General features: G+C 39.9%; 1 protein-coding gene across 3 annotated transcripts in view; it reads right to left on the bottom strand.

Moving 5' to 3' along the window:
- The window catches only part of VPS8 (VPS8 subunit of CORVET complex), a 249,831-nt gene extending 236,967 nt beyond the window's left edge, over positions 1-12,864 (bottom strand). Inside the window, exons 1-3 of one of the 3 annotated variants that reach the window (XM_049628447.1) lie at positions 12,789-12,864; positions 2,738-2,991; positions 1,847-1,915 (exon numbers count right to left, since the gene is read on the bottom strand). In XM_049628447.1, the coding sequence (XP_049484404.1) occupies positions 1,847-1,915; positions 2,738-2,890 (222 nt within the window). In that variant the 5' untranslated portion in view covers positions 2,891-2,991; positions 12,789-12,864. Of the gene's footprint in view, positions 1-1,846; positions 1,916-2,737; positions 2,992-8,268; positions 8,854-12,788 lie in introns of those variants that run through there. The other 2 variants (XM_049628448.1, XM_049628450.1) reach the window with 2 other exon arrangements.
- Between the last annotated feature and the right edge of the window lie 6,112 nt (positions 12,865-18,976).

The following is an 18,976-nucleotide window of genomic DNA, read 5'->3' on the forward strand; positions in this document are numbered from 1 at the left end:
CTTCCCAAACTATAACATATCTTGGATGCCCATTTCTTCCCAGCTTCTCTTCAGGTTGACATTAATGAACATTACTGAATACGTACACCCACATATCACATATCCTGGAGCAAGTGCTTACTTACACTTTGCATTTTTGCCCTTTCCATTTTGTCCTTTTCTAAAATCATTTTAGTACTTTCTCCCCCTGTAGTCTTCATAATGTTCTACAACTTAAATTTTATTTTTACTTTCACTTATCCACCTGCCTAGCTCCTTGGAGGTGTGAAGGCTAGCCAAGTTGCAGTGCTATGTCTCTCCCAAAGTCAGAGACAGTCATACGACATTTTATAATCCTTGCATCTAACACTATGACCCAAATACCTGAGGCACCCAAATTACTACTGAGGATGATAACAGTATTATCTTCTCAGTAAGCCACTAATGACTGTACTTACTGTTACTTATAGATAAGTAAATTGTGCAAAGATGGTTTTTCTTCATTATGAACCTGTTTCATTCATGAGCATTTTCTTCGCCATTTGTGCACAAATATGATTAAATATGGCTTTATACACAACGTTCTAAGATTACTTTTATTTCACACTTAGTGAAATGAGGATGTGATTAAGATGTTAACAAAAATGACTAAGATTACTCTCTTCATCTCTAAATGAAAGATTTCCTATTAGAAAGCAATAAATATCACTGTAATTGGTTAATCTTTCATTGACCAAAGCCTTGTCAAAATTTAAAATGTTTAAGTCTTAGCACAGATCATACATTTTTGAAGTTAAAATATATTCAAAGTAACAGCAATATCAAACTGATGCAAAAAATAGATATCAAAGTCATACAAGAAAAATAAAAGATACAATTCACAGAGAAAGTAGTCCACATCCTACAAAGTGTTGCCTATAACCCCAAAAGTATAGGTAAAAAAGTAACAAAAACCAAGACTCAACTTATTCAAAGCTATGGGATCAGTAGGCATTTCTTTTGGGGAACCTATGCATCGTTATCTGTTAGAAAACTATAGATCTGAAGTAGATTAACACACTTAAAAAATCTTTCTTGTATTAGAACCTAACACCTCCAAGAGGAGTCTCAAGCAAGTTTTTAAAAGATCAAGAAGACAGAGTTAAAGAACTGTCAGCAGATGCAAGGTACATAAAAACTCACATACTTCACCAACATGTTACTGCCACCAAGCTCCTTTATGAAGTCTTTATGATCCGCTAATTCAGAAAGTAACATCATTTCAAAACTCTGACAAACTTTTTAACAAAGATGGCACCCATAAGACAAACTGTGCAAGTTTTGTTTTCTTTACACAGAAGAGTGGTGAGGTGCATTTCAAGGCTGCAGCTGCTCTCTACTATCAGAGGATGGGTTGAGTATCACTCATAGAGAGGACATTATCGAAACATTATACAAAGCTCCAGAGTGACACAAATTTAGTATTTTAGCTTGCTTCATAAAACATTTTTTCAAATCTACCAAGTATGAGGCATTGTACTTGGCAAAGGCATGAAAAGACACGGCTTCTGCCCTTGAGAAGTTCATAATCTAGGTGAGCACTGTCCAACAGAACTTTCTGCAACAATGGAAATATTCTGTATCTGTTCTGTCCACCTTAGTAGCCACTAGCCACATGGGGCAACTGAGCACCTAAAATACACCTTGCACAACTGAGAGATTGAATTTTTCATTTTTATTGAACTATAATTAATTTAAATCTAAATTGCTCCATGTGACTAGTGGCTCCCATACTGGACAGTGCAGATCTAGATACATACACTATAATTAATCCAAAAGCATTAAAATCAATTCCATAAAATGACAATGATCATTAATACATACTTACCTCATTGAGTATGCTTTCCAGTGTTGGAGGCGTATCAACTTGAGGAATATCAAATTCCTTGTCATCAATCTAAATAGAGAAAAGAAACTAATGCTCATATAATGCTGCTCTCCCTCTTAGAATCGTGGGAGTGCTTTAATTTATTAGAACCATTACAAATTAAAGAGATAAACATACCAACAAACTGATCATGCAGAGCACCAACCCAATAGTCCACGTTAATAAGGTCAAAAGACTACAGAATTGTTTCCTCTCCTATCCACATATTCAGTGGTTATTAAAAACAAAAATGCAGTAACTGCAACATCCTGACAGCCCTTTCCGGAAAGCTTCTGTTCAAGGACTCAGGCATCTGCATTCTTAAATAGTATAAAACAGCATGTCTTATGACAAGCCCCAATTTTCTAAGTGTAAAAAGCAATATACAGAGCAATGTACAACATCATAAGCGATATACAAAGGTCTGACATTGCCTTTCTTAGTTATTTCATAAATTATGGTGAGAAATGATTAGGTCAAACAAATTGCCATTAAATATTCTCCTGGTCACAAAAACTTATTAATATCAAATCAATGGGAGAAAAGTCACTTCATAAGATTTCTAAACCTACCACTAGCTCTGTGACCTTGAGCATCTAGTGAACATAGTCAGCTGTACTTCAGTTTCTTCCTCTATGAAGTGGCTTATCAGAGTGTGTGAAGCTTGAATGAGAACATATGTTAAAAGTGTTTCATAAATGGTAAATGTACACAAATGAAGACTGATATGATCTCATAAACCTGTTCATAGACTTCTACTAATTCATGTGAAAATGATAAAAAGTCTTTAGGTTCTAACTCTAACCAATGTTCTGGTTAAATAACATCATTTGACAAAAGTTGAATTTTTACCAGATCATTTTTGAACTCCAGTTCCTTGTCCAGATCTATGTAAGAAAATTTTGAAAGCGAAGCTTCAAGATTGAAAGACTTATTCAGTTCTTCTTCTGTAGTCTTGGCACAAAGGCTCTGTTCCACATTTTCATGGTCTGGTTCGTTTTCCATATTTACTTATAATAATTGTAGTTCAGTCAATCCAAGCAAGTTTTTGTTTGTTTTGTTTTGATTTTTGGCCTTAGATCATGATGACCTGAATGATCTGATCTCTTTTTAAAAAAGAAAAAATATACACCATTTAGATTTCATCAATTGGACATTTCAAAGACGTACTTGGTTAGACTTGTGTGGAAATGGATTCTTCATTCAATCACCTGACTGTGAAGCAAAGAGAAATCAATCCTAGGGTTTGAGGTATGATACTGGGGAAGAGCTTCTATGGAAGCACAGAGGAGACATATCTCACTACGGAGTCTGGGAAGGGGTCCACCACCCAAAGTCATTAAGTCTGGTGATAGTGATAGACTTGGGATAAGTTCAGCCACTAGACTTGGGACCAAACAGATTTATGTTTTAAGAGAATAAGGGCAAACTGGTGCCAAGAACTGCAATTAACCCCCCCCCCCCACATTACACTCCTAAACCCCACAAATCTCCAGTTCCCCTGGAGAAAAGCATACACATCAGTTTTGTTGTTGGCATCCATCAACAGTTGGCTTAACCAACTGAGCCACCCAGGTACCCCAATAAATAAGCTTTTTAAAAAAACAAAATAGAGTTGAAAATTAGTTGCTGTTATTTTTTTTAATGCCTAAAATTCACTGACAATTTTATCCAACTAGGCTCATTGTTTTTTAGTACTGATGATGAATTTCACTTTGTTCCAAGTTTCATTTTTATCAGATTAAAAGAAACGAGTAACTACTATATGTAAGACATGTAGACTCATGAAGACAGATTTTTCAAGAGCTGAAACCAATTTTTCTTGCTAGTACATTTGGTATATTACCAAATACAGACTAATTTCTTTCACATGTTACAGAAGATAGACTAAAGCTCTGTTCTACAAACACATGATATCAAATACATTCCTAGAAGACATAAGTGAGGGCACTCTGTATCTGGCAACATTTGAAAGTAGCTTTCCAATCTCAGGTACTAAACATATTTCCCCCTTTGCAATGAGCCAAGGGCAGAAGCAATATTAACAATAATATGACTTTCTTCGAAGAGCACTGAATTGACTCATGACAAATTCCTTGTTAATAAAGTTCTCTCCTATTTGCTCCACTTAGGAAAAATGATTACAATTAGTCAAGGAGTGTTCGCAAACATGCACAATCTAATACACATTCAGTGATTCCTGAGGACAGTTATTAAGTTTTATCCTTACACATTAAAAAAAAGAATGGAAAAGACAATAGCCCCCCCCAAAAAAAACCACTTATTTAAATGATTTAATAACCTAAAATATTTCACTCTTCACATTCGTCTTTCTAAAACAACTCACAAAGGAAAACAATTTTTTTTCTGGCTCTTTTTTTATATCTCCTATCTGGTATTAGTTAAGAGGTTCTCAGGGCAGCTCAGCATCTATGAACACCAATACCACATTCAAGAAGTTTCAAATGATCAAGCATCCCCTAAACAAAGAGTACCATCTTGCCATGCTACCCTACTCCACTTTCAACCTTCACTTCACCAAGTTCCTATTATTGTGATATGATGGCAAAGTGGAAAGAACATAAGCCAAACAGTCCATTAAAATCAGGTTTGACTTTGGGCTTTACCAGCTCCAATCTGTGACCCTGGCTAATTTGTCTACCCTTTCTGAGCCACTCTATTTCTATATCTTGGAAGATGAAATATTGTGGCCATATATGTTTTTGCCCATAACAGCACCTCTTGTTGGAGGAAGGGCTCCTTCAAACCATGTGGTTCTCGTGGAGGCTGCCAATCAAAACTCCCCTAGTAACAGAGACTGCATAATGTAGCCAGAGTGCTTCAGGGGGATTCATTAAAATGGAACTGGTGAGGAAAAGCTGCTTCCACTGTGTTCTAAACAATGAATAGTAAGGCTGAGCAGCACCCCCACCCTACACCCCACCCTGTTCTGCAGAAAAAAAGGAGGTCATTTATTCAATACATATCAACTAAGCACATACTATAAATGCCACTGGAGATCCACCACTACGGACTCAATTTACATCCTAGAAACAGATTCTCTAACAATAATAAAATCAACCTACAAAAAGAACCAGAGAAGATGAGGAAGGGGTGTCCTGATACCATTCAGGCCCCCTTATTCCAGTCTTGTATGATGTTCGCTCTAGCCACAGTCTTCTGGTGGTTTGGCTGTATAAGCCAGCATACTCTCCCAACTCTTTTTTTTTTTTCTTTTTAAACTTACAATGGAGAGTCCTGACTTTTAGGAATGCAGCTACCTATTCTGCAAAGCTACTGTGAGGAATATATTAGATTATGACTATAAAGCATTTAGAATAATGCCTGGACACAGAATAGGTTTTCAAGAAATACTAGCTATTATTTAAAATTTCCTCAAGATTTCCAAATTCTTCCAGAGCTAAACATCCTGAAACAATATCCAGTACTTCTGTAACAGTCTGGCCAGTGTTAAGCTTATCATAAGGATACCTTACTGGAAGAGTACACTTACTTCTGCTCTCAGAAGTTTCTTTATGAGCTAAATGTTAAGGGTTTTATCTAAGACTAGTACAGCCCCCAGTAAAGCATCAGAGACCCTTCAGGAAAAACGTTTAATTATTATAATAATTGTCATATACTAATTCATTCTAAAATTGTGCTTTTAGGGGTGTCTAAGTGGCTCAGTTGGTTGAGGATCCGACTCATGATTTCAGCTCAGGTCATGATCTCAGAGTCCTAGGATTAAGCCCCACATCAGGCTCTGTGTAGAATGTAGAGCCTGCTTAGGATTCTCTCTCTCCCTCTGCCCCTCTCCCCAGCTCACACTCGCTTGCAGGCACTCTCTCTCTCTCTCTCTCTCTCTCAAATAAATAAATAAATAAAAATTGTGCTTTTACATCAATTTCCTCTTTTATCAGTTACCAGCAATTACACTTTTATGTTAGAGAGCAAATTTATGCAACCCAAATAGACCTAGGAAACAAAAGGTCACCATGCTCGGATTTTCTTTAAAAAAGGAGTCCACTAGAGCAGTGTCTCCAATTATTTTTAGAAATTGAGCTGTGCTTGAATCTACCTGCGGTAAGTAAAATACCCAGTGATGTCTGTCCTGATCTCCAGAACCTATGACTCTGTTACCTTAAATGTCCAAAGGAACTTCACAGAGGTGATAAAATGAAGATCTTGACTTGGGGAGATTATCCAGGATGAGCCATGTTGGCTCAATGAGGGTCTTAAAAAGTGGAAGAGGGAGGCAGAAGAGTGTGTCAGAGAAAGAGATAAGACAATAAAAGCAGGGTCACAGAGACGCTGTGTTGCAGGCTTTGAAGGAGTCAAAGAATTTAGGCAGTCTCTAGAAGCTGCAGAAGGCAGAAATGGATTCTCTCCCAGAGCCTCTAGAAGGACCCCAGCCCTGCACAGCTTGATCTTGGCCTAGTAAGAGCAGTGCTGCTCTCTGAACTAAAGAACTGTAAAATGATAAATCTGTGTTTTAAGCTACATTTGGGGTAATTTGTTACAGCAGGAATAAGAAATGAATACACTATCCGGGTGCCTGGGTGGCTCAGTTGGATACGCAGCTGACTTCGGTTCAGGTCATGATCTCACAGTTTATGGGTTCAAGCCCTGCATCGGGCTCTGTGCTGACAGTTCAGAGCCTGGAGCCTGCTTCCAATTCTGTATCTCCCTCCCTCTCTGCTCTTCCCCCACTCCTGCTCTGTCTCTCTCTCTCAAAATTAAATAAACATTTAAAAATTAAAAAAAAGAGGGCGCCTGGGTGGCTCAGTCGGTTAAGCATCCCACTTTGGCTCAGGTCATGATCTCACAGTTGTTGGGTTCGAACCCCGCGTCGGGCTCTGTGCTGACAGCTCAGAGCCTGGAGCCTGTTTCAGATTCTGTGTCTCCCTCTCTCTCTGCCCCTCCCCTGTTCACACCCTGTCTCTGTCTCAAGAATAAATAAACACTAAAAAAAAATTTTTTTTTAATAAAAAGAAAAAAGAAAGAAAGAAATGAATATACTATCAAACTTCAACTAATTTGTTTCTGGTCACATTGCCAATATTCTGAAATACTAATCCCTCCCTCATGAGTTTGTGTGCCCAAATATTTATTGAGCAAGCTCTTCATTCCAATATGCAGACCAATGATGAAATGCTTAATATATGACGCTTCCTATTACACATGATGCAGACACTGCCTACAGATATCACTTAAGTGATATTCCAGTACTACTGATAATTTCCTTTTAAGACTAAATTCTACAACCAGCTTTCCACCCAACCATCCTGCAATCTAGTGTTTCTATAGCTCTTAAGGAGATGCCAAGTCAGACAGTACCTGCAGACAACACAATAGGTAAAATCAATTGTTTCTTAGTCTCTCCCAGAATGAAGTCACATTACTCTGACAGGAAATATCATAAAATCATGATTACCCAGTATGCTGTCATCTTCTGAGTCCTGATAAACATTTTAATAGTTCTGATTTAAGATTATCTGACATCTTGACAGTTCTCAAGGCTATTCCCTCTTAACTAATAAGGTTATTCCCTACCAAGTAATAATAGATTCAAGGATCATTTAAAAATAAATATATGTATCATATAAACAGCAATGACCCCATTACAACCCTGGTTAACTGAACAAGAACTCTAGAATGTAACCTATATTAGGCAGGGTGACTATGAAACTCTTTGACCAATTTTTTTTGTTGTCACGGTTTTGTTTTCACCTCGGCAGACCTTCCCAACTGTTTTCAAATTCCAGGATCCTATTTAATTCACTGACATTCCTTTCCTCCTAAAAGTGTCATATGAGACACTTTTCACATTATGATGAAATCGAATCAAGTTCTGTTTTCTTTTTATAACTTACTGTAGCCCCAGAAAGGTATCACGAAATCATGGTATAGAAACAATTTTACATTCCAACTTTGTTTCCAGCTTTCCCAATCTAAGTATTTCTCTTCTTCCATGGCTTTGTTTTGCTTTGTCTTCTTGTGGTTTGTTTGTGAAGAAAAATACAATAGAGGATTAACTTCTATTTGTTTTCTGTGCTCTTTCTCTAGTAAATAGACTCATTCTGAACAGCTCCCCAATGCCTACTGTATAAAATTCCAAAATCTAAGCCTAGGATTCCAGATATCACATGAGCTGACCCTACCTTCCTTTACAACAAAAGGTAACTTGTATTCAGAGTCCTTCAAGAAGAGCTTCCCCTTTCCCTCCATGTCTGCTCGTGCTAGTTCACCTGCCCTTTCCTTTTCCTCTCCATTTATCTAAGTTCCTTCTTTCCTCCCTTCCCTAAGCATCCTCTGAATCCAGAATCCATGTCTTCTTTACAACAGTGCCTTGGCGCTTTCCTCATATTGATTCATTAACTTACCATGTGAGTATGTCTTTTGTCCCCAACAGAATTGAAGCCAGGCTTCTTTGTATACTCCACATCAGTAGGCTCGCTGAGTTACATAGCTATGTAGACATTCAGTAAATATTTGCTGATTAACACAAGAATTGGAAGACAGGACTAACACCTGTGTTGCAAATTAAATGTATCAGTTTTATTACCTATAATTGTTATTTGACTCACAGCCTATAGGAATCTGTGCCATAGTAAGCCAAGTTATAATTGAGCTCTACCTTTCTGTAATCAGGCTTGTCAACTACTGTTGATCATATTCATCCCTCAGATATCAGCTAAAACTTTGCTTCCTCAAAAAGACTCTTTTTGTCCTGCTCAACTAAACCAGGTTCCCTGGTAATATGCACCTATAACATTGTTCTCCTCTTTCACTAAACCTGTCACATTGCAATCATTGTTTCAGTGTCTGAACCATGATTCCCTTCCCTCAGGAAGGAAAGGAATGCAGGTTCCAGGAGAGCAAAGACCAGATCTACCTTGTTCACCAATGTATTCCCAATGCTAATCAACCCATCAATCCTTCCCTCCTGTCCTCAATCCCTACCTCCGCCTCCCTGCCTCCCCCCCTCCCCCCCTGCCCCCCCACTCCTGGCCAATAAGCAGCCAAGCAACACTGCATCACTGGCTTCTAGAGCCCCAAATAGCAGTTCTGGTCATTCAAAATAAGATATGGTTAGTCATTCTACCCCCAAAGCCTCCCACCTTACAAGTTCCATTCTTTGCATCTAGGTGAGATTTTTAAAAATCCGTAACAGTGCTTTTTATTTTTTTTAATTTTTTTTTTTTTAACATTTTTACTTATTTTTGAGACAGGGAGAGACAGAGCATGAACAGGGGAGGGTCAGAGAGAGGGAGACACAGAATCTGAAACAGGCTCCAGGCTCTGAGCCGTCAGCACAGAGCCCGACGCGGGCCTCAAACTCACGGACCGTGAGATCATGACCTGAGCCGAAGTCGGCCGCTTAACCGACTGAGCCACCCAGGCGCCCCGTAACAGTGCTTTTTTAAAAAATGATCATTTAGTTCATGTATAACATGACACAAACTCCACAACTTCATATGTTTTGTGTTCTTTTACATTAACTCAGACTACAAAACCAAGATGAAAACAGTGGAGATGCATCCTATGTCCATTCTGTTTACAGGAATTCAACTATTATCTTCAGCAAAGAGAAAGAAAAAAAAGAAATGATTCACAAATACATGGGGACTCTGCACACCGTTCCACCCAATACCATACACTTCAGGGTGAGCACGCGACAGGAGATGGACATCTGCTGCCCTTTTGGTCTCAGTTCTTGAATGCCTTGTACATAAGTGATCCATTTCATCTGTGCCCAAAATAACAAATAGCATGCTGTTCCAACATGGAAGAAAAACTGGCTGCGTTGCACTTCCTGAGAGACAGGTCTCCAACCTGGGAGACTCCCTCCCAGGTATTTTTCAGGAGCACTCAAGTTTCACCTTACTCGTGGACTTCAGAAACAGACTCTCTGTTAGACACAATGCAACTATACACTCAGATGAGATGCATACTTGGCTCGAGTTTCTTTCCAAGAATAGGCACATTTAAGCCCACAATGCTCAGAGTGGCCACTATGAAAAAGCCCAAACCTGTTTCCCTTTCTCTTCTCTTGGTAAATGTCTAAATGAGAAGAGTAATTATTTGAAACTTAGGAAATACATATAGAACAACAAATGTTAAAAATAAAAGTGAGGGGGGCACCTGGGTGGCTCAGTCGGTTAAGCATCCAACTTCGGCTCAGGTCATGATCTTACAGTTTGTGAGTTTGAGCCCCACATCAGGTTCTGTGCTAACACTTCAGAGCCTGGAGCCTGCTTCAGGTTCTGTGTCTCCCTCTCTCTCTGCCCCTCCCCTGCTCACGCTCTGTCTGAGCATGGTGCTAAGTTACTGCCATGAACCATCAGGCACAACCTTCAAGGTGCCACATTCTAAAAAAGAAAAAACTGGGGCGCCTGGGTGGCTCAGTCAGTTAAGCATCTGATTCTGCTCAGGTCATGATCTCACCGTCTGTGAGTTCGAGCCCCACGTCGGGCTCTGTGCTGACAGCTCAGAGCTTGGAGCCTGTTTCAGATTCTGTGTCTCCCTCTCTCTCTGACCCTCCCCTGTTCACGCTCTGTCTCTCTCTGTCTCAAAAATAAATAAACGTTAAAAAAAAAAATGAAAAGCTTTAAAAAAAATAAAAATAAATAAAAAAGAAAAAACTAATCCCTATAATATACAAAATAATGGTAAGATCCATGTCTACAAACATCTATATTATGCATAAACCCTAATATTATTCATCAGTTGTATATCAATGTGTACAGAGGTGATAAGCGAAATGAGACAGGAAAAAAAAATCACTTCTTTCCAGCTTCCAGTAGGTCCTTAGTATTATAAGAATTACTCTTCAAAGACCCACCCCACCCTTAGAGAACTTCTCCTAAGAAGTACATGGGCTTTGTGTAGACTGAAATATATTCCCCTTTCTTCTTTCCTAAATTGGTACGAGTGAATTCTTTTCAGTTAAATGCACAAGGTAGGATTCCATTCAGTTGTAGGCTGAGTAGATGGTAGCCTTCCCACTCATCTTAATTAGCTCCCAATTGTCATCTCAATTTCTCTTGGTTAGGGGGTCGAGAAGGATGTGGAGTCACAAGAGATTTTTTTTTTTTTTTTTAAGAGCAAAAGGAAACTTCTTACTGAACCACAGAAGAAAAACAAATTTGATTATGGTTAAAACATCCCTTCAACATCTTTCCTTTGGAAAACTGCTCGTCCTACACTCCAACCTAGCCAGAAGAGTAGGACATGACATTCTGGTATCCGTTCAGCCAGTCACTATCCTTCTCTGGAATCTGTAAATACTGAAGGTAGGAGTTTTCTCTTTGTTCTGGGAAGATGTTAGCACAGGGGCTGTTACACAGAAATGAAGATAATTCAAACATTAATTCAAGATTCAATTAAGACTCGAACAGTTCGAGTCTATATCTATATATAGATTACACCTGACACTGTGAATCAAGACACTATCTAACCTCTGTGAAAAGTAGAAACAGATGGAAAGTTAAACATACTTCCTTAAGTTGAAAACGCCTTACTTTTAATTCACCTACATAACTGACATCTGGTATCACAATGGTTGACATCTCTATAAAAGAGTGACAAACGGCTATAAAGTGCCAAGAAGCCTCAATATTCCGAAGACAAAAAACATCCATCTGCTGATGCTGGTCCAGGTGCAAAGAAAATATATAAAGGATAATCAACATACTATTATCTTAGCGCTCTAGAAAGAATTTTTTCACATGTCTCTTTAACATATGAAGCCCAATAGTTCAACCAGAATCCCCCCCCCCCCACTTATCTTTTATTATGCTTTCTATGGAACAGGCCACCTGTTGACAGAGGATTCGGTATCCATTTACTCTCTCCTTAAAGTTAACCATAAGCAAACCCATGTCTTCCACAAACATGTAGATTCTCCATCCCCATTTGTATTAGACTTCAAACACACACACACCTGACATGTAATTAACTACCTCTCAATCACAGACATCTGAAGGAGAGGTGGTGCCACAAGTCAACCTCCATGATTGTTTTGCTTGTGTTTTCTTTTTATGGGGGGGGGAAGAGTGTGGTAGACGGTGGGCATGCAGAGGACACAAGCCTTCCTGTCCATTTCTAGTATGAGTCTAATATTAGGAGGTTATGGAAGAGGCATGCCTAGTTGAAGAAGGTTCCCAGCTCTTCCTGACAACCCATGGCCATGGAACCTCCCTAGCTGACCCTACTTCATCACACCCTACCCTCCCTTTGAAGCACACCCAAACATTTGAGGCAGCTCTGTTTCCCTCTTTCCCCAGATACCACATTTGGGAGAACACAACAGGACACAGGAGTGGCCTCAAACTTTACAGACCCACCTGTCCTCCTGTAGCCCTCACTCTGGAGCACACTTGCAGGCAGAGACAAACAGGAACCAGCCTCACAGGGTGCACATCAATCCTAAGAGGTGGACACCTCATCTAAGCCTTGGCCCCACACTTGGGGAGCACACTTGTCCCGACCTTCAAGAGACAAAGTAGCCTACACCTGTACCAGGGGCCTGAAAGGCGGATTGCACATCTGTTTCATCCGGGGGAGGGTGATCACCCGCCTAGGCCTAGTCTCACAATCAGGAGAAGCGGGTGCACCTATCCCTCGGCCTCACATTTGTTAGGAAAAAGTGTAAACCGCCTAAGCCAATTCCATGCCAAACGCCGGACACGCCTCTCCGCCCCAGCGTCAACCCTGCCGAGCTCGTGGGCCCCAGTCCAGTTAGTCAGCCTGGGGCTGCTCAGTCAGACACTCCGGGGCCGCGCCACCGCGCGGGGGAAAGGGCCGAGGCTCAGAAACCCGGCGCGTTCTCCTCCCGCCCGGGGGACAGCCCCTCACTACAGTCCCCACCCCGCTGGCCCGCTACCAGGAGATTCTTTACCTGCGCTCGCGGCCATTCCAGCCCCAGACCCGCGGCCCACGTGACCCCGCCCCCTGGCTCCAGCCTCACGCATGCGCAGTCTACACCACTGATAGCCACGCTTCCGCTTTCTTCCCCGCACTCTTGTCACTCCTGGGCGGTCCGCCCCCCTACACCACGCCCCCATTTAAAGGGCCAGAGATTCAATGTCTCACACCAGGGACTTAATGGGTGATTAACATCTTGCGGAAGAGGAGAGTGGAAACGTCAGTGAAGCGCAGACCGGTACAAACAAGTCTTTGAAATGGGAAGACAAACGCCTCCAGCCCTATGTCAATGAATTCATCTGGCCTTTAAGAAAGAGACCCTACCTCAGCCAGGCAAGAAAGGTAGTTGATTTCCAGACTTTTGGAATTTGAAACCGGTAAATTTTTACTTAATCTTTTTAAAGACGCACAAAGAATTGCCAGCTTTTTATTTTGCCAAGGACAATAAATACACACTAAAAAACAACTATTATTTTCTAACTTATGGTCAACATTGATCCACAAAAAATACATCTTAACACCAAACGTATAGGAGAGACACTCTCAAAGGAGATGTCTTTTAAATGGATAAAAATGTATGTTTATTTCTCTTATTCCTCCTGGAGAAAGATGAAAGCTTTCAGGACAGACTGGATTTTAGAGCCACCACTGTAGATAACCCTAGCCCCAAAGCACAGATCTTATGCTTACTGGGGCCTATAGTAAAGAAAATGGAAGGAGGAAGAACAGAAGATGCTCCTAGAAGGAGATTTCGAAAATATTCAGTTGGGAAGACATTATTGCACAGCAACTAGGCACACTGCACTTCTGAGCCTCTGAAGGACTCAGAGGTGGGTAAGACGCAGCCCTGCCCCCAGGGCTAAGAACTCCATATAGGGACCTAGCTACAATGCTAGTGCATTGTAATGCAAGTCGGGCTCTTTTAACTGGTATAAGAAAGGTATGAGACCATCACTTTAGGACACAGATGAAGAAAAATGGTGGAACTATTTTCCTGAGGTGGGCCTCAGGAAGCTAAAAGGAGAAGTTGGAAGGGGGAACCAACTACTACTCAATGTCAATTACAGGAAGAATTGTCAATTACAGACCCCAACAGAAGAATATTCAACAGAGCGAATCATTGATTACAGGACCCAACAGGGAAAGATGTACCTTGCATTTCCTCTGAGAAATCAACTACCCCTGGGACTCAGCCAATGAACAATCTGAATCCCTGCTTTCACCAATGGATTTTCCTTCAAAACAACCCCTCCCAACTTCTCCGTTAAATACGTTCCTTGGCTTTGGTGGACTTGCCTATAGTTCTGCCACAGCTTGCTTGTCTGGAATTGGAATTCTTGGTTATTCCCTAATAGACCCATTTTTGCTGGTAAAAACTTGTATTTTTCAGGTTAACACTATGCATTTATGCATGTATACACACACACACACACACACACACACACACACACACACTGTGTGTAAATCCTAGACGTAATCACCTTTAGCATGTGCAATACAACTTGACATTTTATATTTTAGTCTATTTTTTTTTAATGCTGGTTACTAAATTGATTTCATGACTCACTAATGCATAGCAACCCATAGCTTGAAAGTACAGCATGGAATATGTTAAAGGTACAACAGGATATAAGGCTGGAAAGACAAAGCCCAGATCCAAGGAGGACATTGAATGCCAAGCTGGGGGTGTCTGCTCTTCTGGTAAGAGGCCCTGGAGGTTCTTAAGCAGAGAACTGCTTAAAATGGCATGACTATAGCTGTGCCTTAGAAGTCTGAAGACCTGCCTTCAGTTCTCAGTATCACATTTTTAGAGGAAAACTATTAAACAGGAGCCTGGCTAGAAGAGAGTCAGCAGGCTGGTGAGATCAGAAACTCTGTCTAACAGAGAACTGTTAAAAGTGTTGGGCAGAAAGGAAATTGGCAGAAGTGGGGGACTGGATTATGATACTGAGGGGTGGGGAAGGTTGTTCCCTGACCTTTTTGAATGATCTGTACAGCAATTTTAGATGTATTCTGTGTAACTCTAGGGAGTAAATCTAGGACCCTTGCTGGATGTTATAGGGAAATGATTCCAAATCACAATAAGAATTATTTTAGGGCAGTCTAAACTGACACAGGCTGTTTGCATTAATTAAATTAAAATATTGTAGGTCACGTGGGTGGCTCAGTCAGCTAAGCATCCACCTCTTGATTTCAGCTCAGATCATGATCTCTCAGTTCATGAGATCTCTCAGTTCATGAGTTCATGAGATTGTCAGGCTTTGCGCTAACAGCAGGGAGCCTGCTTGGGATTCTCTCCCTCTCTCTCTTCTCCTCCTCTGCTGATGCTCTCTCTCTCTTTCAAGATAAATAAATAAACTTTAAAAAATTAAAATATCATATGCTTATTATATAAAGCTTGGAAAATTCAGGAAATATAAAAAGTAAAGCAGAAATTATCCACATCCCAGGAAACAGCACTTTTGGCTTATTTTCTTTGAGTCTTTTTCTTTGCACATTTACAGTTTTTTACATAATAGAACTATATAAATATATAGTTCTGTGTACCATTTTTTTTGTTTTTGTTTTTTTGCTCAGTGTTGTATCTTAAGCGCCATCCACTGTTATTAAAATTTGTCACAAATATTCTTTGTAATGGCTGCATAATTGTTGATAATATAGTTTATTTCTTAATTTTTGGACATTTAGGGGGTTAACTATTTTTTCACTGTTAACAAGAACGTTGACATGAATATCCTTATACAGAAATCTTTGCCCACATGTAAAAATTATTTCCTTAAGATAGAAACCCTATAAGTGAAATTACAGACTCAAAGACTTTGAAAGCTCTTCATTCTGTGAATACCTTCTGGCAAATTGCTTTCCAGAAAGGTCAGGCCAGTTTTCATTCTTACCAGAAGTACTCAAGGGTGCCCATCACACATACCCATCAGCATTTACTTTATCTTTTTAAAAAAGCTTTCCCAATTTGATAGAGGAAATGGCCTCGCATTTTAATTTGTATTGGATTACTAGCAAGATGGAATATGTTTATAAATTTATCAACCCTTTATAGTTATTCTGGGAATGCAATTTCACTGCCTATGTTTGGATTTGTGATTACCAAATAGTACTAAGTGAATTGTTGCAGACTTATGAGAAAAAAAAAAAAGAGAGAAGAACTTTAAAAATAAATAATGTGGTCACACCAAGTTATAGCTGGATTATATTGTGGTATACCGTATAAACAAAGGTTAGTAGAACTGAGTCATCACAAGGTATGTGGTTAAATACGGCTGTGCTCTTGTGATCGGTAAAATATTCATGTGGTGAGGGGCAATTTGGATTCAGCAAAATATCATTCCTTATGTTAAATCAACATTATAAATTTTAATTTTCTCATTTGGTAGTTTTGGTTCTTCGTTTTTTTAAGTAAGTTCAACATGTAGCTCGAACTCACAACCCTGAGATCAAGAGTCTCATGTGCTACCGACTGAGCCAGCCAGGCGTCCCTCTTTGTATTTAATTTATAAATTTGTTTTGGTTCTATAGATAACATAAAATCTACAAAAATAAGGAGGCTTTTCCTTAGTTTTGTGTTTCCATAGGTATACATATACATATGTAGGCGACATGATAAAAAATAATTTAAGCTGACTTTAGAGATCTGGGAGAATCTTTTTCCCTTACAAGGAATCTGAACATCATTTAAGTTTGAGAAACATTGATTTAGGAGGTTTCTTAAAGTTTCATTTGTAATGATCTAAACATAGGCCCTGGAATTTTTTTTAAAGGGAACATTTTAGCACTGTATGTTCACTGCACTACAATTAAAATAAAATTTAAAAAAAGAAACCAGAAGAAAAAAATAAAAATAAAAAAATAAAATGGTAAAAATGGTGTCAGGTTTTATACCAGAATTTTTTATATGGAATATTGTGATAATTTTCTTGCCTTTGGAAAGAGCACCAAAAGTTAACTATGTTTAGCATTCAGAGAGTATGTTTTGACTTAATATGTACTATTTGTCAAAGTTAACTTTGTGTAGGTAAGACCTAGACAGAAGAATGTTTGAATTATTAAACTCGTCTTTTTAAGTAAGACAAAACAGTTGAGCAGTTGGTAATGAAAATGGAACTTCTGTGAACTGGTCTTAGAAGAAATGTAACTAATGAGACAAAAAACTCACGTGTGATGTAAGAGCCTGGGAGCATGCAAGTCAACAAAGGCTGGCTGTTCTGATGGCCAGGAGCTAGAAAGGGAGCAGCAGCCAGGGGCTCCTGCTGTTGGATGATGTCCCCGTACACAGTCCTAGTCCTCCAGCTCTCCCCACAACAGGAAGGATGAAGAGCATGGTCCAGGCACTGCTATTAACATTGCATCATGAGTAAGCCACATTTATCCTGAAGGTAAAAATGGCTGGTTCCTGGTAACAAGGGGCAGAGACTAGGAGATGGGTTGTGTCGTTTTTTTCTTTGCTCACAATCACAAGATAAATTGGGCTCTTCTCCTTTTTAAATAAGGAGCCTGATATACAGGGTTCTTAATGAAGTCAAAATATCCAAGAGAAGTGAAATTGGGTGTCTGTAAGTTACTCAAGCTCATCCAGATGTCATTCTCAGGTGCCCTCTGCCTGGAATGCTCTTCTCCTCCAAGATAACCACATGGCTCACTCCCTTGCCTTCTTTGGGGCTTTGCTCAAATGCCACTGCATTAGTCAGGGCAATAAATACAGGCAGATGGCAGAGGAGTATTCTCCATCCAGGTCTCAGGGACCCAGCTTCTTTCCATCGGGTGATGCTTTCAGCTGAACACATGGCCTCCAAGTTCTCCAAGGCAGGGGGATAGAAAAGGCCCATTAGTTCTCAACTGCGTTGGCCAGAAAGTGACATGTGCCCCTTCTGCTCATAGTCCATTGGCCAGCACCCGCCACCTGGCCTTGCTTTACTACAAGGGAGGCCAAGAAGTATCTGGAAGCCCTCAGAATATCTGCAGAGTGCATGCAGTCTCTTCCATGGTCATCTCCATAAGGTCTTCCCTGACTACCCCTACCTCCCCCAGCATTCCCTTACCACCATTTTAGACTTCATTTTTCTCTATAGTACTTATCACAGTCCAACATGCTATGTATTTTACTCATCCACTAAGTTTCTGTCTTCTCCACTGGTACATAGGCATTATGAAAATTATAATTTTTGTCTTCTTCATTTATGGTTTTCTCCCTAGCATCCAAAACAGTACTTGGCATATGGTAGGAGCTCCATAATTTTTTATTAAACGAATGAATGAATTCTGCAATGATAGTCTATATTTGTATGTGGAAAGGGTATCACATACACTGACCTGAGGATGTTTCCTAAGGAATAAAGAACCCCCTTACAGCATACACAAGCATGTATTGAGTACCTACTATGTGCCAGACACCATGCCTGGTGCCAGGAACACAGACGTGAGAAATAGTCCTTGGTATCTGGCCAGAAAGAAACAATAAAAATGGAATACTTACTAAGATCCATAATAGAAATAAATTATGAGAGCTCAAAGGCCAAATGCTTCTGACCTTTAGCAAGAATCAGATTTTAGATCCAAACATTACTAGAATAGCAACAATCACAAAAGAAGCGGTGGGTGGGGGAAATGGGTAGGGGACTCAGGAGTAATAAATTGCTTCCCAAAGTCATAAAAGAAATAATAGCTGTATTTTCTGCCATTTTGTATTCTCGACAACAAGTTGCCTTCCATTTGCCATTCACCCATTCATTCTAGTGCCCTCCCATATCCCTCTTTCCTTCAGCTTTGGAGTATGTAGCAGCCCATGTGCATTCAGTTCAGAGACACTTGGAAGGTCTCACTATTTAAAAGCATTTCTCCTTCTTATAATTTCACAATTCCAGAAATGCCATCACTTGAAATCTGCTTATTATGTCTTCCAGCCCCACCTATACTTTGCAAAAACCAAGCACAGCATATCAGTCTTTTGAACTGAGGACTGCCATCACAGGAGCCCTGCTGGAACTCATGAGCAAAAAATGGATGGAAAGGGAGGTCCAGGACTGGAACCTGGTATAGAAAAGGGAACCCTGGGCAGGCCCTGAAGAGGACTGGGCATTAGACCAGGGAAAGGGCAAGGAGAGAATAAAGAAGATGCAGAAACAACAAAAGCATCAAAGGTAAATTTGACCT

This window comes from Panthera uncia, chromosome C2 (assembly GCF_023721935.1).
Source record: "Panthera uncia isolate 11264 chromosome C2, Puncia_PCG_1.0, whole genome shotgun sequence".
Classification (NCBI taxonomy): Eukaryota; Metazoa; Chordata; class Mammalia; order Carnivora; family Felidae; genus Panthera; species Panthera uncia.